Raw genomic sequence first — 27,934 nt, forward strand, 5'->3', positions numbered from 1 at the left:
TCTGTAAAATAAGATATTTTATAGTGTTTATTTAAAACGCTAAAAATAATTTTTTGCAAATCTGTTTTTAAAGTTTTATATACAATTATTTAAATAAATAGGGGGTCAAATTTAATGTAGTAAGTCTTATGTGAAAGATTTACCCTTCAACTTTGCAGAAAAAAATCCCATAGACCTTCATTAATAAGTGAATTACCTCAGCAGTTAAAAAAGTATTTTTTTTTGCAAAAATGACCCCTTTTTAATTTTTTAAACAATGATCCCCTTGTATGATTTGGATACTTTCTTGAAAATATCTTTTGTACCCACCTAAACTTTGATATAAAATTTGTTTTAACCTGTACGGATTTACATTTTGACTTTTTTTTATTTTATTAGGCTATTATGTTAGTATCTAATTAGTGCCTTCTAAAACACCAACTGTTTTTTTTACGTTTTCTGAGTATATAATTTGTAGTAAAGTCCCTCCTTTTGCAGAAGTTCTTGATGGCTCCCGGATTCAGCAATTACACCATTTGCGACTACGCATATCAAGTCTGCATCTTGTATGGTTGTTAATCTGTGGGCAATCGTAATACACGTCCTTCCTTTTTTCGCTTCATCTAATGCTTCTTGGACAACCTATTAAAAATAAAATATAATTTAGAAAATCCTGTATCGTAAAATTAGATTAATATTTTCTAACGAATGATAAAATTAATGCATCAAAAATATGTTTAATTACAGAGAAATGAAAAATATTGACTGAGTAATTAAATTTGATTTTCACAAAATTTTCTGGTATTACCCACAGACCACTTACACTTCTGAGAGAGGTGATTATCTGTCTAGTGGTATTACCTACAATAGAATATTAGAATACTCCGCAAATATAATGATGAACCCCTGGTGACAGGGTTAAAAAGTTCAACAGTTAGAGTAGATGGAGAATCTCTGTTTGACACCAATATTTGAGTGAAACAGGGAAACGCACACTATCAACTCTGCTGTTCAACCACTGGCGAAGCGTCCATGTAACCAGTGTTACCATTGGTAACAGTTAAAAACTTGCAAATAAATATATTATTATGACTACTTCTTTTTTTAGTAGAAATGTGAGTGTTAATTAAATAGTAATTCAGTAAAAAGCCAACTAGAAAAGGCACGAATTATATACAGTGTGTCAATTTAAAAAGTTGCCACCCCCTATAATTTGGTCCTCATAGAAAATCTAAAAATATGCAAGAACATGTCAAATTTATTTGTGAGGGGGACATTTTGTAGACCAGTTTTCAACTAAATTACATCAACCCTAAAGCGGGTGCGGACACAACCCCCAAAATCTTTAATGGAAAGGGGGGTTGAGTGATACCTCATTTTGAAGGTCATTAAATTACCTTTTCAAAAATACCACATGCCTTATATTTCTTTTCAGTACTTTTGGAAATATCTTTGACTCAATACTCTAAATAATTTTGGAGTTCTGAACTCTATACTTAATATCTTTACGGTTTCACTTGATTTTTCCAAAAATACTTAAAAAGAATACTCCACGTACTTCAACACCCCAAAAAAAAATTCAATTTGGAGTTCAATACTCCAATAAAATTTTTGGAGTTCTGAACTCGATATTTATTTATTAAAATTAATTATAAAATAATTAAAATTAATGAAAAGAAATATAATGTATGTGGTATTTTTGAAAAGGTAATCGAACGACCTTTAAAATGAGGTATCACTCAACCCCCCTTTCCATTAAACATTTTAGGGGTTATGTCCGCCCCCGCTAGAGGGTTAGTGTAATTTAGTTGAAAACTGGTCTACAAAATGTCCCCCTCACAAGTAAATTTGACGTGTTTTTGTATATTTTTAGATTTTTGATAGGGACCAAATTATAGGGGTGGCAACTTTTTAAATTGACACCCTATATGCGACTCGACTGCAGGTCGAGGTTAGTACGTTGTTACCACTTTCAAATGTGTATACATATGCATGATGGTCCATCGGCTATCGCTCTGAGACGGCTCGTGTCTGAAAATGTTGAAAGGCGAAGACGTGGCCGCGATGTGGTGCTGTGGATTAGTTTCTTATTATTTTACCACTTTTTGTACTGGTAACTACTCGAGTAATGCCGTACCTAATAGGGAGCGTGCAATTAAACATGGATGAGTGTCGTCTTTTTTTTTGGAATTTTTGACACTATGATTATTCAACTTAAAAATAGGTTTTATAATTTAAAGCAACTGAAGTGTTTGGCACTATTTATGATGTTGACAATTTTAAAAATTATACAAAAAATTCCCAGATAGGGCCTTTCATCAATTATTTGTAAAGCTATATGGACAAAAATTTGACACAGTTAAGTTAAAGACAGAATTGACAGTTCTCTATAATATTCCATATTATGTATATACACCGTTCTTAGGCGTCAACGCCCTTCGGTAGGGATCTATGGGGGAGTATCACCAAGCCGCAAGCCCTTATACCTTGCCGTACTGCTCCTCCATAGACCGATCCGACGCCAGTTTATCCAGACCAAGCCGTAGACTCTATTAAGTTTTATACTACGGCGTTGGCCTTTTATAAATTTCATGACCTAGCTGAGGCTCGAACCAGCGACCGCAAATCGCAAATCCACTAAACTTGTCGATCGACTGCGCCCCAGCTAACTGGACCGTCAAGACCGACCGATATTCCATATTATACAGTACGTAAATCGTTTAGTTGGACATAGGGAATATACATTGATACAGTTATGGCAACTAAGCTAACCCGTGTTAGTTGAAGCTTCTGTTCGAGTACGAGTTTCTGGTGCAATAGAGCTGTTAAAACGAACATAATGAGTGATTTTTCAAGCAAGGCTGTCCATAAATAAATCAAAAACAAAGATTATGATTAATGAGTTAATAATTTTACTTTAATTTCTAAAATATTTTTTATTAGGCCAAAAGTATTTACCTACTACATTGCTATATTTTGACGTTTATTTGTGTCAGCCGAATTGAATTGTCAATTTTTAGGCTAATGCCCCTTTTAGGTTAATGCTAACAACCATATTGCCATCGAGAGAGCGCAGTTGCCACAATTATCTCAATGTGTATTCCCTATGTCCAGCTAAACGATTTACGTACTGTATTAAAAAAATGTACAAGAATTGTATTAGTCCAGAAAGCCACAGCGCATCCGCTAGGAAAAAAATTCTAATTCGGATTTTTTGCACAATCTTACTCAAAAAGGACTCCTTTTAACAAATTTGCATGTTGCCAGTACCAAAAAGTGGTCAAAAATTTTTTAAACGTTTTTTTTTGTTTTTTTCCTAAAATTATTTTTTTTGCATGGAAAAAAGTTTTTTTAGTTTTTTTGGATCATTGCAAACAGAAAAGGTCTTTAGTGACTTTTATCTAAAAATGATAGTTTTTGACATATAAGCGATTAAAATTTAAAAAATTGCGAAATCGGCCATTTTTAACCCTCAAAAACTATGTGAAAAACTGAAAATTTAAATGTTGCCAAAGCAGGTTGATACTCTTTAAACATCGATTGATGAAATCCCGAAGAGATTTTTGCAATGCAATATTCAAAACTCCTTTGTTTTTTAATTGCTAATCAAGCGTGCGCGACACTATTTTCCACCGACAGTATGGTGCAAATGAAAGGAATAAATTCGTTATTTCATAAACCGGCGACTTTAAGGAAAAATCCCGAAACAGGTCGATTTTTATTTTTAAGTTATGATATTGTGGCATATATGGTATACTAGTGACGTCATCCATCTGGGCGTGATGACGTAATCGATGATTTTTTTAAATAAGAATAGGGGTCGTGTGCTAGCTCATTTGAAAGGGTCTTCAATTTTCTATTCAGTAATATAAAAATTTATATAATTATTTATACAGGGTGTCCTTCTACTCCTTTTTTGGTCAAATAATTTAATTTAATAAAAATTTTTTGGACACCTTGTATAAATAATTATGTAAATGTTTACATTACTGAATAGAGAATTGAAGAGCCTTTCAAATGAGTAACCACACGCCCCCTATTCTCATTTAAAAAAATCATCGATTACGTCATCACGCTCAGACGGATGACGTCACTAGTATACCATATATGCCGCAATATCACAAATAAAAATCGACCTGTTTCGGGTTTTTTCCTTAAAGTCGCCGGTTTACGAAATATCGAATTTATTCCTTTCATTTGCACCATACTGTATACACATGCAACGGTGTCGTGCAGGCGTGATTAGAAATTAAAAAACAAAGGAGTTTTGACTATTGTATTGCAAAAAGCTCTTCGGGATTTCATCAATCGATGTTTAAAGAGTATCTACCTACTTTGGCAACATTTGAATTATCAGTTTTTCACATAGTTATTGAGGGTTAAAAATGGCCGATTTCGCAATTTTTCAATTTTTAATCGCTTATATGTCAAAAACTATCATTTTTAGAGAAAAGTCACTAAAGACCTTTTCTGTTTGGAATGATCCAAAAAACCTAAAAAACTTTGTTCCATTCAAAAAAAATAATTTTAGGAAAAAAACAAAAAAAAAAACGTTTAAAAAATTTTTGACCACCTTTTGATCCTGGCAACATGCAAATTTGTTAAAAGGAGTCCTTTTTGAGTAAGATTGTGCAAAAAATCCGAATTAGAATATTTTTCCTAGCGGATGCGCAGTGGCTTTCTGGACTATATCAATATTAAAGTCTTCAGGACTTAATAACCCATTTCAGAAAGCTTTTAAATTGGAAAACCTATTTTTTAACAATCCCGGTTACAAGTGCATCCGTTGAAAGAAGTTTTTCAACAATGAAGTGGATTAAAACATGCCAAATAAATACCTAATCGCAAGATCGAATGTCGTCATATTTTCTTTAATTTCCATTGAGAATCCCTTTTTAAATGGATTAATGACAAAACATTCTTTATACGATTCTGTTATTAACATTTTTGCCAATAAAGTAAACAAAAACTTATATTTGGGAGATTCAAAATATTTTTTTTAAATAAGATTTTTTACATCTGGTTTTGGTAACACTTTAGAAAAAGTCACGCGTCGCCACTGTGTTCAACCTAGTTCTTGAGGCAGTCATCAGAAATACCAGTGTAACCAGCCATATAAATACTAAAACAGTACAAGTTACTGCATATGAGGACGAGGTAGCTATCATTAGTTAGGAGCAGGCAACGACTTAATGGAAGCGTTCAAGGAAATTGATCCTGAAACACGAAAAATAGGAGGTAAAATAAACGAAGCAAAAACGAAGTACATGACCGCCAAAAGAACACCTGACAATGAAAATAATATCGCAATAGACAACTATATAATTTAACGTGTGGATGCCTTCACATATCTGGACACAGAAATCAATCAGAAGAATTCTATAAGTAGCGAAATGATGCACGTAAAAGAATCAAAATGACTATCTACAGAACATCGATTAGACCCATAGTAACCTATGGTTACTATGGGTCGAAATCACACAAGATATAACCGGAAAGTATGGACTTGGAGAAAGGAACGAAAGAGGGCAAAGACTAATACAGTTCTGCCAAGAAGAGAAATGCATTATAGCAAATACTTTGTTTCAGCAACCTAAAAGACGACTATATACCTGGAAATCTCCAGCTGATCAAGAGGGAAAGATAGTCAGAAATCAAATTGACTACATTATCATTAATAGAAGGTTTAGAAACAGTATTACATCTGCAAAACATACCCAAGTGCAGACGCAGTAACTAACCATAATCTGCTCTGTGCTGGATTCAAACTAAAACTAAAAAGAATAAAAGCCCCCACAACGCAAAAGAAACCTAATACTCGACTCCTAAGAAATGCCGTAATAGCAGATGAGTTCGGAAATAAGATAAATCGTGAGATTAAAAAACAGTTAGAAAGATCTGAACAAGAAAATATCGATCAAAATCTAGATATCATGAACTCCGCCATGGTCACCGTAGCAAACGAAGTTTTGAAACCAGAAAAAGACCCAATAAAGAAAAAGGATTGGATGACCGATAAAATACTAGACCTTATTCAACAAAGAAGAAATTGGAAAAACAAAGACGAGATTCGGTATAGAGAGATATATCGACAAATAAGATACGAGGTTAAGCGAGCAAAAGAGGACTGGATGGAACAAAGATGTCGTGAAATGGAAGAACTACAAAGAAAACATGACGAGTTTAATATATATAAAAAGCTTAAAGAAATTACCTACACTCAGAGAAAAAGAACTCCTCACTTTATGAGAAACTCCAAAGGTAACATAATTCTCGACTTGGATGAAAAAAAGGAAGAATGGACTAACTATATAAAAGAGCTCTTCCTGGATACGAGGCCACCACTTAACACCACAAAGTATACGAATACTGGTTCTAGTATTTTAAAAGCGGAAGTAGAGAAAGCCATCAAACAGAGCAAAAATGGGAAATCTCCAGGCCCTGACCAAATACCATCAGACTGGCTCAAACTTCTGGATGACGATAATGTCTCACAATTAACAAACATTTATAACCATATATACGAGACTGGAATGATGCCACAGATATGGTTGGAGTCTACATTTATTCCACTCCCAAAAAAACCTAATACATCATCATGTAAAGACTTTAGACTAATTATTCTCATGAGCCACTCTCTCAAGCTACTTCTTAAGATAATTCTTAATAGAATCAAGCAGAAATGTGAAGAGACAATGGGAAACAAACAATTCGGTTTCAGAGAAGGATTGGGAACAAGGGAAGCTTTGTTCTCAATGTTAACATTACTTCAACGATCATGGGAAGTACAGAAACCAATTTACGTCTGCTTTATAGATTTTGAGAAGGCGTTTGATAGAGTTCAACATGATAGGTTGTTTGAATATCTAGAAATGATTGGAATAGATGATAAAGATCTGAGACTTTTACAACATCTATATTGGAATCAAGAAGCTTCTATTCTGGTAGACGGCAAAGAAACAGACAAAATTTGCATTCAAAGAGGTGTCAGACAGGGTTGTGTGTTATCCCCAACTTTGTTTAACGTATACTCAGAAATAATTTTTAATGAAGCCTTGGAAGGACAATGTGGAGTTCGAATCGGGGGAGAAACTATTAACAACATCAGATATGCAGACGACACCGCGATCATGGCTGAAAATATCGAAGATCTTCAATTTCTTATTGATCGAGTCACTAGGGAATGCTCCAATAACGGACTTAACATAAATGCAACAAAGACAAAGTTACTTGTGGTTAGTAAACAAGACGTCGGCCCTATGCAACTAATTGTCAGTGATGAATCAATAACAAAAGTTAACCATTTTAAATACCTAGGATGTTGGATAAACGAGACACTAAATCCGGATGAAGAAATTAAAACTCGTATAGAAATTGCAAGAGGAGCATTTATGAAACTTAGATCTATTCTGAGCAACTCTCAGCTGAATTTACAACTAAGAATCAAGTTCCTAAAATGTTATGTGTATCCTGTATTACTATATGGATGTGAAACCTGGATCATGAAGGTTAACATGATGAACAAATTAGAAGCCTTTGAGATGTGGTCGTATCGTAGAATGCTCAGAATATCTTGGGTTCAACGCATTTCAAACAGAGAAGTCTTAAACAGAGTAGGTCAAAGCGAAGGTGACTTATTGAAGATGATAAAAAAGAGAAAACTTGAATATCTGGGGGATATAATGAGAGGTAGCAGATACAGGATGCTGCAGTTAATACTCAATGGAAAGATCGACAGAAAAAGAGGAATTGGTCGAAAGAAATATTCATGGCTCCGAAACCTTCGTCAATGGACTGGCTTATCAGCAGATCAATTGTTACATGCCGCACAAGATCGAGAACGATATCGGCAAATTGTTATGGAAGCTACCCACGCCTAAAAATTTGGGCACGGTACTTAAAGAAGAAGAAGAACCTATGGTTGTGAAACTTGGGTAATGACAAAAAAGATGAAGCTCGACTCAGGATATTCGAGAGGAAGATACTGAGAAAAATATGTGGCGCGTGCAAGAGGAAGACGGCACGTGGAGAATCAGGAGAAACGACGAGGTTAATGAATTGAATGGAGGGTATGCTCAGATTGCTCAGGGGCGTAACACAGGCCCCGCAGAATGAAGCTTGCGGGGGAGGGGGGCAATATATAAGGGGCCCCATCTTGTCGTCTAATATATGTAAAAATGTGTTATTATTGATATATTATTTTACGCATGCATACGCAACGTATGCCTAGAAGTGCCTGGAAATCTTCAAAAACTTCCCTCGATTAGATTTACCAAAGAATGCAGAAAAACTTCCAACCAAAATCGCTTTACTCTAAAAACGTTTTCGGTGATTGGTGGGCATCCAGAGTTCAAAATCTGCTTAGTGTAAAGCAAAACTACATAAAAATTTTAAAAACACTGTCTGAAATAATATCAACTACCACAGATCGTGAGTAGAGAATGACAACTAATAATTAAAAACGTAAAATGGAACAGTTTGAATATGTCTTCGCATCTATTTGACAAAATAGTAGTACTTTTAGATAACTCTAAAGAATTTTTGTCAAATCTTTAGGCAAAACGATACGTTATTTTGCAAGAATCCAAAGATTTTGCTACTAATCGCGACGTACCCTGCACTTTTAAAATCAAAAGGTTTGGTAGAATTAAGAAATATTTTGATGAATTATTACATAATCAACGCATATCAAACCCTAAAGAAATATAATATTATAATATTATAGAGTAGGCGTGTTTTCCGGAAATCTCGATGTAGTCATTGAACAAATTCAAGCTAGATTTATAAGTAGGTATGTACAAAGTGAACAACGATTTTAAAGTCTTACATCTTAGAAGTGGATATCTTTTCAAATCGGATTCAGAAGTTTTTGCAGGAGCCAGTAAATTAGTTGCTGCGTACCGGTCAGATTTAAGTAATGAGTTTTTGGAGCAACTGCAATTTGTTAGAAAATCATTAAGGGCACAGTTGGAATCAGCGAACTCAATTTATAATGCAGCCAAAATTATTCTTATAGATTTTTATTGCACTAGTGCTTGCATCTTGTTTACCCGAAGTGTGTCATGCGTACACCTTGTTTTCAACTTTACTTGTTATGACCGCTAGTTCAGAGAGATTTATTTCTAAACTTAAATTAATAAAACCATATCTTCTTAGTACAATGTCAGAAGCATGGTTATCTTCTCTAGCGCTTATAAGTATTGAAAACGAAGTTGCCCATCAGATAGATATTAATAAAATAATTGTAGATATATTCGCTGATAGAAGTGCACAAAGAAAGTTATTCATCTCATAGAATAATACTATGTAATAATGTAATAATTTAAAGAGTGTAGGCGCAAAATTTCGGACTAATGCTTTTTAAATGCATTCATTTTTTTTGTATCCTGAGAAATCTAATAAAATTTTTGAAAAGTTTAAACGCAGAAAGAAATATTATATTATTACCGAGGGCTTAAAGTTACTCAGAATAAACAAAAAGTTTCTTTTGAATGGGATATTTGAAATTAAAAATCATACTAAACATTCTTTTTTTTTTCACCCCTATACATAACTTATTAAATTAAACATAGAAGATTTCAGGGTTCATTTTTAATCTTTCATTCTGCGTTTAAATTTTTCAAAAATACTTTAGTTTTCTCAGGATTCGAAAAAAATGAATTTAAAAAGCACAACGAAATTTTGCGCCTACGCTCTCAATTTTTGTTCTATTTTATTCTATACCAATAAAGATAAAAAATATTAGTTTTTATAAAGAGTGCATAAATACACTAACACATACACACACCGGCAAAATTAGCCGAACACCTTAAAAATGGGACATGTTTGATGTCTCGAATTTCCTAAACCACTGGTCCGATTTGAGTGATTCTTTAAGTATGTTATAGCCTTATTTTTTAAGAATATCGTTGTAATAATATTGTTGCTAGACAGGTAAATAAAATTTTATACCGGGTGTACCAATCATACTCTGTTTTTTTCTTAAAGTTTGGAACACCCTGTGGAATATTCTAGCATATGTAAAATATTAAAATTAATACTCGATTGTAGACTTAGGCTTTCTTAACATTCTCTTTTTTGATTCATTTACTTATGTGACACAATAAAAAAGTTATGTGCGTTAACAGCTATCCATGTTTTTCATCAATAAATCCTCATAGTAGGGGAGGAGAGTATACTAAATTTGCAGTTACTTGAGCGTTATGGGGACCTATTGGATTGTGAAGAGTATGTGCTAAAATCAGAAAAAGGTTAAGTTAAGTTTTCCATAAAGTAAGGGGATTTTCATTTTTTAATTTAATTTTCCATTTGAAACAATCATTTTTCTCCGACTATAGCGCTATCTATCTACAATTCGAAAAAATTAGTCTAATAAAAGTTGCTTATTTTTACGTAAAGAATCCAAATCTGCAATAAAAATTGGGGGCTCCTATTTAATATTTTAAATTAAATCCCCCACCCCACCTCCGTGGGGGGCTCGTTACACCTCACGGAGAGGGGGGGGGTAAATTAAAAATTTTAAATACGAACCCTACGATATTTCGCGAAATGAACATCAGATCGTAAAACTGCAAAATACCTATTCAATATTTTTCAAAAATCTACCGAATTGCACCAAACACGACCCCCACGGAGGTGGGTGAGGGATAGGAGCCCCCCATTTTTATTGCAGATTTGGATCCTTGGCGTAAAAATAAGCAACTGTTATTCGCAACATTTTTCCAATTATGGATAAATGGTGCTATAATCGGAAAAAACGATTGGTGAAAATGGAAAATTAAATTAAAAAATGGAGAGTCCCACACTTTATGGAAAACTTAACTTAACTCTTTTTATTTTTAGCACTCACTCTTTACAATTCAATAGGTCCCCATAACGCTCGAGTAACTGCAAATTTAGCATACTTTCCTCCCCTACTATGAGGATTTATTGATAAGCATGGCTAGTTGTTAAAGCACATAACTTTTTTATTTTCAAACACAAGCAAATAAATCAAAAAAGAAAGTGTTAAGAAAGCCTAACAATCGAGTTTTAATTTTAATATTTTATATATGCTAGAATATTCCACAGGGTGTTCCGAACTTAAGAAAAAAACACAATATGATTGTAACACCCGGTATAAAATGAAGTTTACCTGTCTAGCAACAATATTATTACACCGATATTCTTAACTAATAAAGCTATAACATACTAAAAGAATCACTCAAATCGGACAACAGGTTTAGGAAATTCGAGACATCAAACATGTCCAATGTTTAAGGTGTTCGGCTAATTTTTCCGGTGTGTGTATATACGTTTTTGTTACATAAGTCGCATTTAGTAATTTTTTAAAGGGGGCCCCATTTCCTATTCTACGGGGGGGCCCCGACGGAGTTTGCTACGCCACAGGAAATGTATTTGTAAGATTTGTGAAAAGTCAAAGACTGTCATGATTGGGATATATTCAGTGACAAGAATATGCAAAAACAACAAAGAAAATATAGAACAATAGAAGCCGATAAGGAAGACGAAAAAGAAAAGCCCAGATGGTTGGATGACGTGGAAGATGACCTAAAAACCGGCAATATAAGATAATGGAGGAGAAGCGCACAAGAGGGGGGGGACATGAAAGGAGCCTCCACGTAGATTGTGATCACTTGTGAATACAATCGGGCGTCCCCTGGAAACGAGTAATTTCGGCTAATCCTTTCAACACCGGTGCACCTACAACACAGATGCAATCACAATCAAAACGGTCTTTATCAAGGCCATTTTTGATGACGACTTCAATTAATATTGAAGGACTACCAGCGGATAAAGAAGACCTATTGTTTTATATGTGCAGAGAACATGGTGTCGATGTTCTACTAGTTCAACAAACGCATAGAGGTACTGCAAGCCGTAGACCAAGGATTCGGGGCATGACCACTGGAGAGACCACACGACCAATATGGTAGCGCAGTCTTCGTCAGACCAGATTTCGACATAGTGTCCACATCTCTAACAGATCAAAATGACATCGAGATCCTCACAGTGGAGATGAACTCGTGTATAGTAACGTCAATCTACAAACCACCAAACGCTGACTTTGCTTTTGAGGAACCGAGTAACTTTCAATTACAGCAAATCAAATTCGTACTGGGTGACTTCAACTGTCATAGTGTCGCGTGGGGTTATAACGAAACAGATTCCAATGGCCAAGAACTAGAAAAATGGGCTGAAAGCATAAACCTAAAACTTATTCACGATCCAAAGCAGCCTGCGTCGTTCAACAGCGGAAGATGGCGCAGAGGTTATAACCCAGACAATATATTTGTCAGCGACAGAATTGGAGACCAGCTGACAAAAATCTTTGGAAGCGCCCTCCCAAAGACACAGCACAGACCAATAATTTGTCTTTCCAACGCGGCAATCAGATTCGAAATCGTTCCTTTCAAGAGAAGGTTCAACTTTACTAAAGCAAAATGGGAAAAATTCACTGAAGCATTGGATCAAGAAGTTTCCCAGCTAGAACCTTGCCCTGATTCCTACGATAAATTTGTAGAAATCGTAAAGCAAGTATCACGGAAATTTATCCCTAGAGGTTGTCGAACTGAGTACATAGCGGGGCTCAATGAAGAACCTAAACCCCTACTTAAAAGATACGAACAGCTATATGAAGAAGACCCTTTCTCGGTAGCGACAATACAGGCTGGGGAGGAAATGTTTCATGCGTTATCCGCCAACAGAACGGAAAGTTGGTGCAAGCTGGTCACGAGTCTGGACATGAAACAAAACAGCAGACGTGTCTGGAAGCTGATTCGGAATCTTGGCAACGATCCCGCTGCTCCGGCAGTCAACATGACAGAAGTCGCACCCGATCGGATAGCTCATCGTCTTCTAATGAACGGTAAGACGACATCAAGAAAGAACAAGGTGAGAGCTCAACGGAATATCGACGAAGAAAGAGATGTTCTAGGTACCTCTATTTGTCTAGAGGAGATGAGAGGTGCGATCCACCAAATGAAAGATAATAAATCGGCTGGCATAGACGACATACGAACAGAACAAATAAAGAACTTTGGACTAAAAACCATAGAGTGGCTCTTAAAAATGATGAATTGCTGCATCCGTACATTACAAATCCCCAAAATCTGGAGGAAAGCTAGAGTGGTATCCCTCTTAAAACCAGGGAAGGATCCTGCGGATACAAAGAGTTTTAGACCTGTGTCTCTCTTGTGTCACCTTTTCAAAGCCTTTGAAAGAATTATACTGAACCGGATCACAGAATATGTGGAGACTAAAATTATTCCAGAACAAGCAGGCTTCAGACCCGGAAAGTGCTGCTGCAGTCAAATTCTTAATCTCACCCAACATATTGAAGATGCTTTTGAACGGAAGAAAATAACAGGAGTAGCGTTCATAGACCTAACAGCCGCCTATGACACAGTTAACCATCAACAGCTACTCGCAAAACTCTATAAAACTACAAAGGATTTCCGACTAACAAAGTTAGTGAAATGTCTCCTCCAGAATAGACGCTTCTACGTAACGTTCCAGTCCAAGAACAGTCAGTGGAGGGACCAAAAAAATGGGCTACCACAGGGAAGTGTCCTCGCGCCGATACTATACAACATATACACCAACGACCAACCCATACACCAACAAACAAGGCAACTTATTTGCGGATGATACAGCTGTGGCAGCTCAGGGAAGAATCTTCAATGAAGTCGAAGTGAAACTGACAGATGCCCTGGGAGATTTAGCTCTATACTACGATAAAAACCATCTGAAACCCAATCCCACAAAAACCCAGGTATGTGCTTTCCACCTGAGAAACAAGCATGCCCGAAGGCCGCTGGAGGTGGGCGTGGTCAGATGCTGGAACACAACGAGACGCCAAAATACCTTGGCGTACGTCTGGATAGAACTCTGTCTTACCGATACCACTGTCAAGATGTCAAGAAGAAATTAAGTGCCAGAAATAATATCATCCGCAAGCTAACTAATACAAAATGGGGAGCACAACCACACTCTCTCCGCACTTCTGCCTTGGCATTATGTTTTTCGGCCACGGAGTTTGGAGCACCAGTATGGGCAAACTCTGCTCACGCAAAGAACGTCGACGTGGCTCTACATGAAACGGTTTGTATAATATCGGGTTGCCTGAAACCGAGACCTATCGAAGAGGTATACCCCATAGCTGGAATTGCTCCACCACCTATCACGTCAGAGGTAGATCGAAAAAAGCAGGAGACGGACCGAAGACACCCCTTATATGACCACCAAACTCAGCCAAGAAGACTAAGATCTCGGAAAAGCTTCCTGAAAACATCAAGATCCATCTCCGAAGCGCCAGAGACGCGCCGAATACACCTATGGCAAGCGTCAGCTACCGCGACACATTTTCCGACTTGGAAAGCGCTAAACAGATTAAGAACCGGCGTTTCACGTTGTGCTAGTAACCTGAAAAAATGGGGATACCAGAAGGACGTACCTGCGACTGTGGCGCGGTTCAGACCAGCCGGCATCTACTATCATGCACAGAGATGGGAGAGACCTGCACAGAAGAAGACCTAATTATAGCAAATGACAGGGCCATCTATGTGGTCAACCATTGGAAATACAGAATTTGAAGTTGTTGGTGTTCCGGACACGGAAAGTAAGTAAGTAAGCGCATAAGTAAGAGATATCTGAATGGAAGGACATAGCCAGACATACAAAAACCGATCCAGAGCTATGATGCCAAAAGAAGAAGAAACTATACAGAGTTGCGATAAAGTATGGAACCAAGTAAATTTCTTTGAAACTATTGACAAAGACACCATTGATGAAACTTTGCATGTAAATACAATGATATAACGCATCTAATGCCATATTTTTGTTACTTTCGGTTTCAAGGAAAATATCCTCAACTTATTTAATTTGATTAGGGCACCATATATATTTTTGGAGATTTTAAGGGTTTGTTATTCCGCATTCATACATATCCAGTTTGGTAGAAAAAATTTTGGTAAAATAAGAAGAAATAATTATAGAAAATAACTCTACTACTGGAGTCATTTCGAAAAACCACCTCAATCCTTTTGATATCGTATGTATTTGGGATGAGTGAATTTTCCTCTTAGAGGGAGTAAAAGCCTTATGGCTAAATCTGTGATTATAGAGAATAATAATAATAAGAGAATAACAATTTTAAAAAATTACCCCGGGAAAATGTGCAAGCCGTGTTCTAGTATAGATTATTTTACGTATCTAATGTAACTTTCTATTTAGTTTGATATACCATTATTTTTTAAACAAATTATAGTAGCAAAACAAAAAGCCATTACCTTTTCACTTTCAGTGTCCAGTGCAGATGTAGCTTCATCAAGAAGTAAAACTTTTGGATTTCTTACTAATGCTCTAGCGATTGCAATTCTTTGTTTCTGTCCACCAGACAATTGAACAGCTTTCTCTCCAAGTTTGGTATCATATCCCTATAAACAAAGAATTATTTAACAATAGCTATTTGTATAACAAGGGAGGAAAGTGTTACTTTTCCTCCCGAGAATGAAGTTTACTGCACGCCATGTAGCGGAGGGCAGTAATCATTCGAGGGAGGAACAGGCACTTTACTCCCATGTTATACATATGGTTTTTCCACCTTCCTCAAATAACAAGTCATTTTTTCATTTTTACTTAATTTATTTATGTAACTAACCAACAAAATTTATTGGAACTAAAACTAACAAGTAGGTACACTAGAACTGTCAACTGTCAAATATAAGTCAAATTATTAATGTAAACATTGTTAAATCAAAATAACAATTTACTGTTTTTTACCATTCTGCAAAATACAGGGTGTTTTATAAATAAACGTTAAAATGTATAGATACTTACGTAATAGAAAATAGATATTGTACAGGGCGTCAATAAGTTATATTTCATGAATGAAATACCATGACGTCACTTTTACTTTTCCTCCCTAGTGAGGAAAAATATTTTCCTCCCTAGGGAGGAAAAGTGCAACTTTGCTCCCTACAATCAGGTCCGGAAAAGTATACTTTCGGTAGAGGTAGGTGGAAAAATAAGTTATCAATCGAAGTAGCACAGAAAACGACAATAAATATCGTTCCCATACCATCAGATTGACAACAGGTGGAATACTTTCTTTGGTTACAACCTCCCGAGATTTTCAAAAATTATAAATCATACAGGATGCCGAGGAAATTAAGATGAGGGAATTTTAAATAATTCACGTCCCATCTGCTCAGCGTGGTAACAGTTACAACAAGAAAGATTCCTTAGTATTCAACAAAAGAGTAAATGAATTAAAAGTGTATAACCATTTTCAATTTCTTTGCAACACGAAAATGCAGCAGCTGCATAATTTATTTATTTATTTAACATGCTCTACAGGCCTTGGAGGCCTAGGGCTTTACAACTTAACAATAAAAATTTTACATAATACAAATGACAATATATACTAATGTCTTATATTTATTATATAATTTGATTTAATGTCTATGTAAAAACTGCTGCACTATGTTTCTCCACTGTATCCTGTTTTTCGCTTTCTCTTTCCAGTCTGTAATTTCCATCGATCCTATATCTTCTTGAAACTTTTCGTGCCATCTTTTTCTTGACCTATCTCGTCTCCTTGTCCCAACTGGTTTTCTTAATAGTATCTTCTTTGGCATTCTTGACCTATCCATCCTCTCGACATGACCTGCACACCTGATTCTTTGTGCCTTTGTGTATCTTGTTATAGTTGATTCCTTGTAAAGTAGCATTAATTCTTGATTAGTCTTCTTTGCCAACCATCGGCCGTATTTTTCCCCCGAAAAGAGTCCTCAGTACCTTGCGTTCCCATCTCTCTATCATTTCTTCTTCTGTTTTGTTTAGTACCCATGTTTCACATCCGTAGGTGACTGTTGCTCTTATTACAGTTTGGTATATTCTAATTTTCGTCTTTCTTGATACGTAATTTGACTTTAATAATTTTTTTAAACTGCCTTTCGGTTACCTTTAGCTATCCTGTGCTTTAGTTCGTCACAAATCGGAAGAGTTTATAGTCAAAAAAGGACTTAGACAAGGTGACCCTCTATCAACTGTCTTATTTAACCTAGTTTTGGAAACAATTGTAAGGAACAGCAGAATAGAAATACAAGAATAGTATATTGTGCAACAAGTGCAGAAAGGTACTAATTTCTCACGAGTTTGAAAAGTTGCGGTACGAGCGCAAGCGAGTGCCGCAATTCAAACGAGTGCGAAATTACCTTTCTGCACGTGTTTCACACTATACTTTTTCTACAAGCACAGTTTTTCCTAAAAATAAAAATCACAATTTCCAAACGACGATTAATTATAATAGGTACCTATGTGATAAATTTTAAACTGTATTTAATAAATACCTACTAATCAATTTAAATTCCTTACACCTAAATAAATTGCACAGAAATCAGTTAAAAAATTAATGCACTGCCTTAATTTGTTTAAATTTAAACAATTATTACATATTATATTTGTATCCGCAGTCACGGATTTACACAAAACCTACTTCATTCGACGTCTCTTGCACAGGTTGCTAAATCCTTATTGGTTATTTGATAATTATAAAATGTTTAATAAGAATAAAATTGTAAAATAAAACAGTTGTAACATCCATAATTTAGTTTCTATGCTATTAAATATAATATTTGTCTTATAGGTTATATATTTGTCTAAAGTTTAACCACGGATGTAAACAGAATATAACGTTACTCAGAATGCGGTAGTCTACGGATGTAAACAGAATATAACGTTACTCAGAATGAGGTAGTCAACTGTGCAGAAAAGAACTTTGCGGCACAGAAACGTCACTTTGCGGCACAGAAACGTCACTTTTCTGCACACTAATGTCAAATATCTTATACTGTGAGAAAATATCAAGTTTGCTAACATAAAACCGTGCAGAAAAGTGCACTTTGAATAGTGGTTGTAGAAAAACGATCTACCGTAACGAACATCAATGCATGGCCTACGCCGACGACCTTACACTGCTAGCAAAAACTAATACCGAATTAAAGAAAATCATGAGAAGATTAGTCAGAGAGGCAAAAAAATTCGGCCTAGAAATAAATGAAGAAAAGACGAAGTATATGGTGCTAGGCAACACAGAAAGAGAACCTGTAGATATGCTAAAGTTTACAGCGTTCGATGGAAAAGAATATAAATTTAAAAGAGTAAATCACTTTACATATCTAGGTGCCATTATAGATGAAAAAGGACACGAGCAAAACGAACTAAAGCAGCTGCATAATACTTTGGTTAAATCGGAGAGTACAGGAAGAGTTTATACCGGTTTCGGAGATTTTTTTCTCCTCATCAGTAGTCCCATATCCTCTTCTCTCGGATTTCCCCAGGTACCATGCTTTGGACCTTTCCGAAGTGCAAAGAACGAAATTCCGCGGATGATCTACCGAAAAACAAAATAAGTTATCAATCGAAGTAGCACAGAAAACAACAATAAATATCGTTCCCATACAATTAGATTGAGAACAGGTGGAAAACTTTCTTTGGTTACAACCTCCCGAGATTTTCAAAAATTATAAATCATACAGGATGCCGACGAGTTTAACCAGAGTATTATGCAGCTGCTGCATTTTCGTTTTGCAAAGAAATTGAAAATGTTTATACATTTTTAATTCATTTACTCTTTTGTTGAGTACTAAGGAATCTTTCTTGTTGGAACTTTTACCACGCTGAGCAGATGGGACGTGAATTATTTAAAATTCCCTTATCTTAATTACCTCGGCATCCTGTATGATTTATAATTTTTGAAAATGTTGGGAGTTTGTAACCAAAGAAAGTATTCCACCTGTTGTCGATCTGATGGTATGGGAACGATATTTATTGTCGTTTTCTGTGATACTTCGATTGATAACTTATTTTGTTTTTCGGTAGATGGCTCTAGTTCATCCGCGGCATTTCGTTTTTGCAATTCGGAAAGACCCAAAGCATGACACCTGGGGATATCGGAGAGAAGAGGATATGGGACTACTGATGAGGAGGAGAAAACGTCCGAAACCGGTATAGACTCTTCCTGCACTCTCCGATTTAACCAGAGTATTATGCGGCTGCTGCGTTTTCGTGTTGCAAATATTTATTTGTACGTTTTAAAAGAAAGATTTATGTTTGTATTATAATAATGTAAAAAAAGGACCCCGCAACACTCCCCGGTCAAATTTAACAAAAGTTTGGTCAATGATATTTCTCAGTGCGTAGATTAACAGTCCATGGAACCTGGGTCTAAAAAACTATTATTCTAAAGCAGCAGCCCTCTGAAGTTATTAGATTCATGTGCTTTCTTTTTTTTTTATTATAAGTTATTCACTACATGCAATCAATAAACAAAAAAATTATAAGCATGTTAGTTGTTTGTTCAAAGGGGTGTAAGTATAAATTTGGATTTGTTATCCAATGATAACAAAAACTCCACTAGCCTCTTAAATTATTGAACTGTGCCCTGAAAGGGTAAGTAGTTCACTGCACTGCACTGCACGACACTTCACTTCATTGCTGCTTAGAACCTATGTGGTAGCTCCAGTGGTTTGTGCCTCCTCAGTCTCCGAGTCTGCTCACTATTATCCAGCAGGTTTAGTGCAAGATTATTAGGGTGGTTTTCTAATTTTACCAAATAGCGGCTGCTGTATTCACTCACTGTCTCCTTTACTGTGGCTACTTGAAGATCGTCTCTGATTTCTCTGTTAGGTATAAACCAAGGTGCATTTGTTATGGTGATTCATGTGCTTGGTTTACGTTAAGTGCACTAATTCACGGTCAAGTGAATGAAAGTATTTATTATTGAATTGAAAGAATAGTGCGTGACTGATATTCTTCATGCATATTTGCGTGTAGGATATGAATTCGTGGTCAAAAATAGATGCATCGTATTTTTGTCTTCAGAAAATCTCCGAAACGTCCTCAAAACACTGAAGAAGTGCGACAGAAAATGTGCTGCTAGAGCCACATATAACAGTGGTGCTCAGACTTATACTGCGTGGGATCTACCACATAAACTTCAAGCTTCCAACGATCGACTGATAGTAAAAAAAACAATTTTGAAAATGACACTTTATTGCACATTTCTATATGATAAAAGTTGTAACTACAGAGAGTCGTAATTAAAATCATGTTTTTCATTTTAATTTTATTTGGATGTTGATGCATGGCACTGCGTATCATCCACAAGTTTTTCATATTATGATTGTACGTAATTACCGAGGACCAAAAATGCAAGCATCAGTTAGCTGATTACAATACTTTGATTTTACTACCTTAATTTGGGGAAATGCAGACTGACGCAACATGTTGATCAAAAAATGCTGTGAACTGCAGAGCTACTTGCCTCAAAGACGGATATTTGTCTGGCGATATAAAAGACAAAAAGTTTCGTATTGGTCGCTCTGGATTGAAGATATATATCCGACATTATTTTCAGTACCTCATTTTGGACGGAAATTAGCTGATTGAATCTAACTGAAAGTAACGGAGATTTCAGTGGCAATTTTTTTCATCTCTTCACAAGAAAATTCTTCTTCTTCTTCTTCTTTTTATATAGACGTTACTCTGTTTGTTACGTCTGTTTTTCAATGTGCCTCCAATAAGTTGTCATTCCATCTTTTCCGTGGTCTTCCCACTGATCGTCTTCCTATTGGGGAACTGTCTCTCGCCGTCCTTACTACTCTATTTGTTGTCATTCGGCTTATGTGGTCGTTCCATTCTACTCTTCTGCTTTTCACCCAGTTATTAATGTTGTCCACCTTGCATCTCCTTCGTATATCTGCACTTCTAGCTCTATCCCACATCGTCTTATTCTTTTTCTCATGATCATCTTTCAGTGCGTCACAGTTTTTCGATTTATTTCTAACGCATTAAATTGTATGTGACAGAAAAAAAGGCACGTCCGTGATTACAGACATTTATAACATTTATTCTAGTTATTCTAGTTGTCGCTAGATAACCATAATAAGAAAAATAATTTTTTTTAATTAGATAATAATATTACAAATATAATCTGTATAATTTATAAGACTATACAAATCAAAGAAAATACCATTTTATAAATGCAAGAAACACATTTGATTTGTTTTTATTCCAAAGTAAAAATAAAATGTGACAACTGTCAGATTTAACTAAAATGTCATGTTAGAATAAATGTCATAAATGTGTATTATCACGGACTTACCCTTTTTCCTATCATTTGTTACGCACTGAAAAATGCTCATGAAAAGGACAATACCATCGATTTTTCGCAATGTTTTCATCTCTACTGTTTCTAGCATTATTTTTGTCCTTTCTGTATCAGGTCGTGTTTCTGCCGCGTAGGTCATTATTGGTCTGATACAAGAAAATTGATTAGACATAAATATTACAATATCTGTGTTTTTTAAAATCAGCGAAGTGTATCAAACTCAAACTCACTACGAACTGCTTGCAGCTCAGTCTCCTAGTAATAAACATAATTCAAATAAGTGTTACCTTTTTTTTTAAACGATGAAAAGTTGTTTAAATCCTTTCTGTTGATTTGATTAACCCGCCATTGCACGCGCTATGAGGGAATCCCTCACCATATTTGTTTATAACCAATGAAATTGTGTAAACTAGTACCATAACCTTAAGCACCCAGGAATGCCTTTAGCATGGTTCATGAGAGGGTATGAAAAAGTTATAGATTATTTCAGGCGGTCAGTGTGCTGTGTGATAGTTGAAAGAAGAGACATCCCTCTTCAAGTGAGGGAATTCCTCACTGCGCGTGCAATCACGGTGAAATCACGTTTCTGTTATCTCAAAGAAACTTTTAGGTTTTTATTTAATATTTAGGTAGGTTTAATTAAAATATTATTGTTTGGATTAGGTTAGGAACAGTGGCACAGCGTGGGGGGGGGGGGTTTGGGGGTTAAAATCCCACCCATAGCGTATAGAAATATATATAAAAGAAGGTAGGAAAATGTAACGTGTCTTTCACAAATAAAACAAAAAACTTTTGGTGCCCAAGCATACCCCCCTCCCCCCAGAGGAAAATTCTAGGTGCACCACTGGTTAAGAACCCATTTTTAAATTTACCTATTCTAATTGGGAAATAAGCCACAATTTAACTTGAAAAATTGATTTTATTGACGTTTCGAATTCCACCTCGGACGTCGTTATCAAAATATAAAATATTAATAGTTAATTACAAAAATGCCACAAAGCTTCAGAACAGTTGTTAATTTTAATTTGTATTTTTAGTAAAATAAATTCGCGTAAAGAACGTTAATTTCTTCAGTGGCTAGCTGAAATTGAAAATTAAGAAAACTTGCTTTTGATCTATATTATTTTTACTTTTGTTTTGTTAAATTAATAAAAAAAATGGTTTACGAGACTTTCTATAATATGTGAGTACAACCCATTTTATATTTATACATGTTGACATTCATTTTTCCTCGAAATAAGTCGAATTTATGTAGGTGAGGGCGACGCTCATACGCGTGCAGCCACGTCACAATAAAAGACGCGTGTAACGGCGGGTTAATCAATAATTTCAATATGTCGATAAAAGAATGTAGGTAGTGTGCTCATCACATCGATAATAATTGTTTTATTTTTATCCTGTAGTTCCAAATTAAATAGGTTCAAATGATTTACTAAATCTGATACGAAAGCCAGATCACTCAGCCATTTTTTGGTTTTGAAGTAGATGAGTGTCGTTCCCTCGTTCTTCTAGAAAACAAATTATTTCGAAAATTAACTCCTAGAACCTATCTAAAAATTTTCCACGGCTCAACTACCTCACATCTGTATGGAAAAGTAAATCAGTGTGTTCCGCAGAGTCGCTAGCTTTCAATTGCGCTTTAAAAAGACGTTGTTGCAAGCTTCGCGCCCTGATTGAATTCACAATTTTTGTTGTCATCTTCATGACGTCTTTCATATTTAAAATTTTGGAACACAAAACTTGCTGGTGAATGATGCAATGAAATGAAAAAACGATGGAAAGTCATCTTTAGCTCGACAAAGTGCAACATATCCATTGTTAACGCCAGTCATGGATGGTGCACCATCTGTTGTAATACACACTAGTTTGTAAATCGGTAGCTCCTATTATTTTACAAAATTAAAAAACAAAACGTTGTATTTATCTTCTCCGTAAATTTTTTCTTTCAAAGGCGTTGTTAACTATTCTTCTTTAACCAACATATCAGAAAATACCATCCGAATAAAAATACACAACTGGGCGATATCATTAATATCGGTTCAGTCGTCAAATTGCAAAGAAAAGTATATTATACACTTCATAGTACCACTTTTAACTTTGCTTTCCAAGTCTTTCCCATGATTTAGATACGTCTAAGCGTTTCATGTTAAGTATTGAACATTGCGGAGATAGGCGCATGATAGTAACCGTTGAACGTTACAACGGGACTTCTTTGATAGCAGACATAATATCTTTTCCATTTGTATTTTTCCGTGAATCGCGATCGACTTCAAAAACTTTGACGATCGACCGGTCGATCGCGATCGACTCTTTGAGCACCACTGACATACAGGGTGAGTCATGAGGAACTGTACATACTCCTACCTCGTATAGAGGCCCATATGGGGAATAACAAATGACCATTAAAAAGTGTCTGCTCCCATTGTTTAATAATATACAGGGCGAGTTTCGCATTTTGACAGAAATTTGTATTCGTCATAATTTTTGAACGGTCAGATCGATGTGTCTCTTATTTTGGTCAATCGTTACACTATTGCCACCTACTCAACTGATTAATTCAAACTAGAAAAAAATCAGGTCCGGCTTTAAAAAAATTAGTTCGTTTGGGTCTTAGAAAAAATTTCACCCTGTATAAGCTTTTTGAAAACTCTAATATGAATTTTACAAATTAGACAAATAGGCAATTAAAATAACATATTTATTTTTTCCGCACACGATTGCTTAATTTTTTATAAAAAAATCAAATTTGATTATGAATTAAAAATTTGGTAAAGTGAACCATAGATTTAACTAAATTAACTTTTACTACCAAAATTAATGTTTTTTGAACAAATATTTAATTTATGTTACCACCAATCAACTGATTTATTCAAACAAGAAAAAAATCAGGCCCGGATTTAAAAAATAAGTTCATTCGGGTCTTAGAAAAAATTTCACCCTGTATACGGTTTTTGAAAACTCTAATATGATTTTTACAAATTAGACAAATAGGCAATTGAAATGGCATATTTATTTTTTTCCCCACACGATTACTTAATTTTTTATAAAAAAAATCAAATTTGACTATGAATAATTAAAAGTTTGGTAAAGTGAAACATAGATTTAAAAAAAATAACTTTTATTACAAAAATAAATTTTTTTTGAACAAATATTTAATTTATGTTATCACCCAATCAACTGATTTATTCAAACTAGAAAAAAATCAGGCCCGGATTTAAAAAATTAGTTTGTTTGGGTCTTGGAAAAAATTTCACCTTGTATACGTTTTTTGAAAACTCTAATATGAATTTTACAAATAAGACAAATAGGCCATTAAAACGGCATATTTATTTTTTCCCCACACGATTACTTATTTTTTTATTAAAAAATCAAATTTGATTATGCATAAAAAGTTTGGCAAAGTTTGTGCATAGATTTAAAAAAAATAACTTTTTTTACAAAAATTAATTTACAAAAACAACGTTTTTTTAAAATTAAAAGTTTTACCATTTTTTTCAGTATCGATTTAGCATTCGAAGCGAACAGTTCGTTTTTGCGTGTGTGATTGGTGAAAATTAGTTTTGGTGAGTCGGTAATTAATAAATGGAAGTCAATACCATTGGCAAAGGACATCCACCCGATCGGGGAGGGACGATAAATATTAATAATATGGAACTGGATCAGGAGGAAAAACAAACACAAATAAGTCAAAATGCAAGTTCACAGGTACAAAAGGTAGCAAAAACACAATCAAATAACTTTTTTCCAGTTTATCAGGTAAGCGATAACAATAATTCTAATGAAAACCAGTTGCTAATTAAACCTATTAAAAATAAATATACACAAGGAGACCAAGGACCGTATTTTGTCTATTTACAAAACCGAAACGGGCACATTGGCCGTCTACATCGAATCGCCACCGCGCGTCTTGTGCTTTCTGCAGAACCTACGGTAAGAGATAATATAGTTCACATCAGCGTTATTGGTAGAAATAAAGTTAGAATTGAATGTAATTCATATAAAAGCGCAAATATTTTAATTGATAGTAAAAATTTATTAGAAAAAGATTATGACATATACATTCCTAATTTTATGGTACAAAAAAGTGGAGTAATTAAAGGGGTCGATAAAGGTATCTCAGAAAACGAATTAAAGGACATTATTGTTTGTAAATATGGTAATTTTAAGGTATTAAGTGTAAAAAGAATGAAAAGAAAATCAAACAACGAGCTGATAGAGACGGGTACGATAGTGGTGACTTTTAGAGGACAAATGATACCAAAAGAAGTTATCATTGAGAGAATGATATATCAAGTCGAAACCTATATACCGAGAGTAATACAATGCCTAAATTGTTTAAGGTATGGCCACGTCACTGGTCAATGTAGAGGGAAAAAAAGATGCGGACAATGTGGACAGGAACATGAATCTGAAGCATGTGAGTTAACAGAGCCTACTTGTTTATTCTGTTTTGGAAAACACTCAGCACTGGACCGAGCAAAATGTCCTGAGTTTGAGAAACAAAAGGCTATCAAATATCTTATGGTAAACGAAAATATGGCATTTGAAGAAGCAAAATTAAAATACAGTAATAGTTATACCTCAGCCTTAAAAACATCAAATGCAGGAAATAGATATACAATAACAACAAAAAGAAAATGGAGCGAAGCCACTCAAAATAAATCGGTTTACCCATATTCGGAAGAACATGAAAATATTTTAAACAATCCTAGCACCTCTGCGTACCCGCCTCTACCAATTCCTAAGAATATTCCAATGTATCACAAACAGGTAACACAAAATAACCAAACAACAAACAAAAACCTTAGTGAAAATATATTAACAATTTTTAAAAATATATTAGGTAAAAAACTTTTGCCGACAGAAAATAAACAAATTATGGAAGAATTTAAAGATAGTCTAGAAAAAATTTTAAATGGATCTAACAAGTAAAAAAATCTTACAGTGGAATTCACGATCGATAATACACAATAAGGGACATTTCGAAAAATATATATTTGAAAATAAATTTTTGGCTATATTATTGAGTGAAACTTGGTTGAAACCAAACACAAACATACATTTTTCTCGATATAATATATTTCGCGAAGATAGACCGCAAGGTTTTGGAGGGGTCGCAATATTATTAAATAAAAACATAAATTTTCAGAATAACTTAGATTTTTATAAAATAAATAATGTAATGTGTGTTGCAGTACAAGTCATTTTAAATCAAAATATTTTAAATCTATATTCTCTATATGCAAAACCTAAACTAGGTATATCGAAAAATGAGTGGGTCAGGTTCTTTAATAGTTTAAACAAACCATTTTTAGTGGGGGGAGACTTCAATTGCCATAATAAAATATGGGGATGTGATGAAACTGATCGCGAAGGGATAAATCTTTTTGAAGCTATGGAAGAATGTGGACTTAATTTCTTAAATGACGGTTCGGAAACATTAATTCGGAGGTCCATGAATAAAAATAAGTCAGCTATAGATCTAACAATTTGCTCAAGAGATATCTATTATAAATGCTCTTGGCACACAGAAAATATGAGTCTGGGTTCAGACCATTATCCAGTAGTTATCGAATTTGCACATGATAGTAATGTAAATACCTGTTTTGATAATAATGATATAATTAGAAATAGAATTAAATGGGATATTAAAAAAGCGGATTGGACAGTTTTCTCTTACTTGTTAAGCAATAAACAAAAAGACAATATAGGACAAAATACAGAACAAGAATATCAAATGTTTTATGATTCTATAAATGATGCTAGTAAAATTAGCATTCCAGAGAAGAGAAAAGTGACCAATGCAAAATTTAATAAACCATGGTGGAATAATGAATGTAGGGAGGCTATTAGACTACAAAAAGAGGCCTTTTTACAATTTAAAAGAATATCTAATCACGAAAATTACTTAAAATATCAGCAAGCAGAAGCATATAAAAAAAGAATTATTTTAAATAGTAAAAGAGCCTCATGGAAAAATGTATGTAATAGTTTGAACAAAAATACACCGATAGGTAAAATATGGAGTGAGATTAGAAAATTAAAAAACGCCTATAATCCACCTAAAAATCCAATAGTTGAAAATGAATGGATCGAACTATTCTTTAACAAAATTGCCAGATCTTGGGTCCTAGAGGAAGAAATTACATGTACAACGAACAGTACAATCACTGAAGACAGTAAATTTCTAACAGAATTATTTAATTTGGAAGAGCTTAAAAATTGTTTAAAAAACAATAACAACTCAGCTCCAGGAAAGGACAGTATTCACTATAGTATGCTATATAATTTGCCTATCCAAAGAAAAATACAACTACTAAATATAATAAACCGCATATGGACAAGCATGGAAGTTCCAAACTCATGGAAAGAATATATTATAGTCCCAATTCTCAAGCAATACAAACCTGCAAATTGTCCTGATTCATACAGAGGCATTTCGCTATCGTCATGTATCTTGAAAACATTGGAGAGAATGATTAAACAAAGATTAGAATTTTGGCTGGAGAAAAATTCTCGACTCTCTCCAACACAATTTGGATTCCGAAAATCATGTTCAACAATGGAAAACTTATCACACTTGGTACTAGATGTTTACAACTCATTTTCTACTAATAAGTCAGTTGTAGCTACATTTATAGACGTCGAAAATGCATATGACAATGTTAATCTGGTAAGCCTGTATCACCAAATGAAGAAAATAGGAATCCCAGATATACTATGCTGGAGAATTTATAAACTTTACAGTAATAGAATCTTGTATATCCAAATTGGGAATAA

The 27,934-nt window shown here is 34.6% G+C and overlaps 2 protein-coding genes across 2 annotated transcripts in view; both read right to left on the minus strand.

The window, feature by feature from the left end:
* LOC126889941 (ATP-dependent translocase ABCB1-like) overlaps positions 1-27,934 on the minus strand; it is a 341,038-nt gene that overhangs the window by 186,928 nt on the left and 126,176 nt on the right. The gene's annotated exons all lie outside the window — the stretch shown is intronic.
* Positions 430-27,934, minus strand: part of LOC126890148 (ATP-dependent translocase ABCB1-like) — a 124,605-nt gene continuing 97,100 nt past the window's right edge. Inside the window, exons 17-18 of the mRNA XM_050658998.1 lie at positions 15,270-15,416; positions 430-621 (exon numbers count right to left, since the gene is read on the minus strand). Coding sequence (XP_050514955.1) covers positions 430-621; positions 15,270-15,416 — 339 coding nt within the window. The remainder of the gene's footprint in view (positions 622-15,269; positions 15,417-27,934) is intronic.

The sequence above is a fragment of the Diabrotica virgifera genome, chromosome 8 (assembly GCF_917563875.1).
Source record: "Diabrotica virgifera virgifera chromosome 8, PGI_DIABVI_V3a".
Lineage (NCBI taxonomy): Eukaryota > Metazoa > Arthropoda > Insecta > Coleoptera > Chrysomelidae > Diabrotica > Diabrotica virgifera.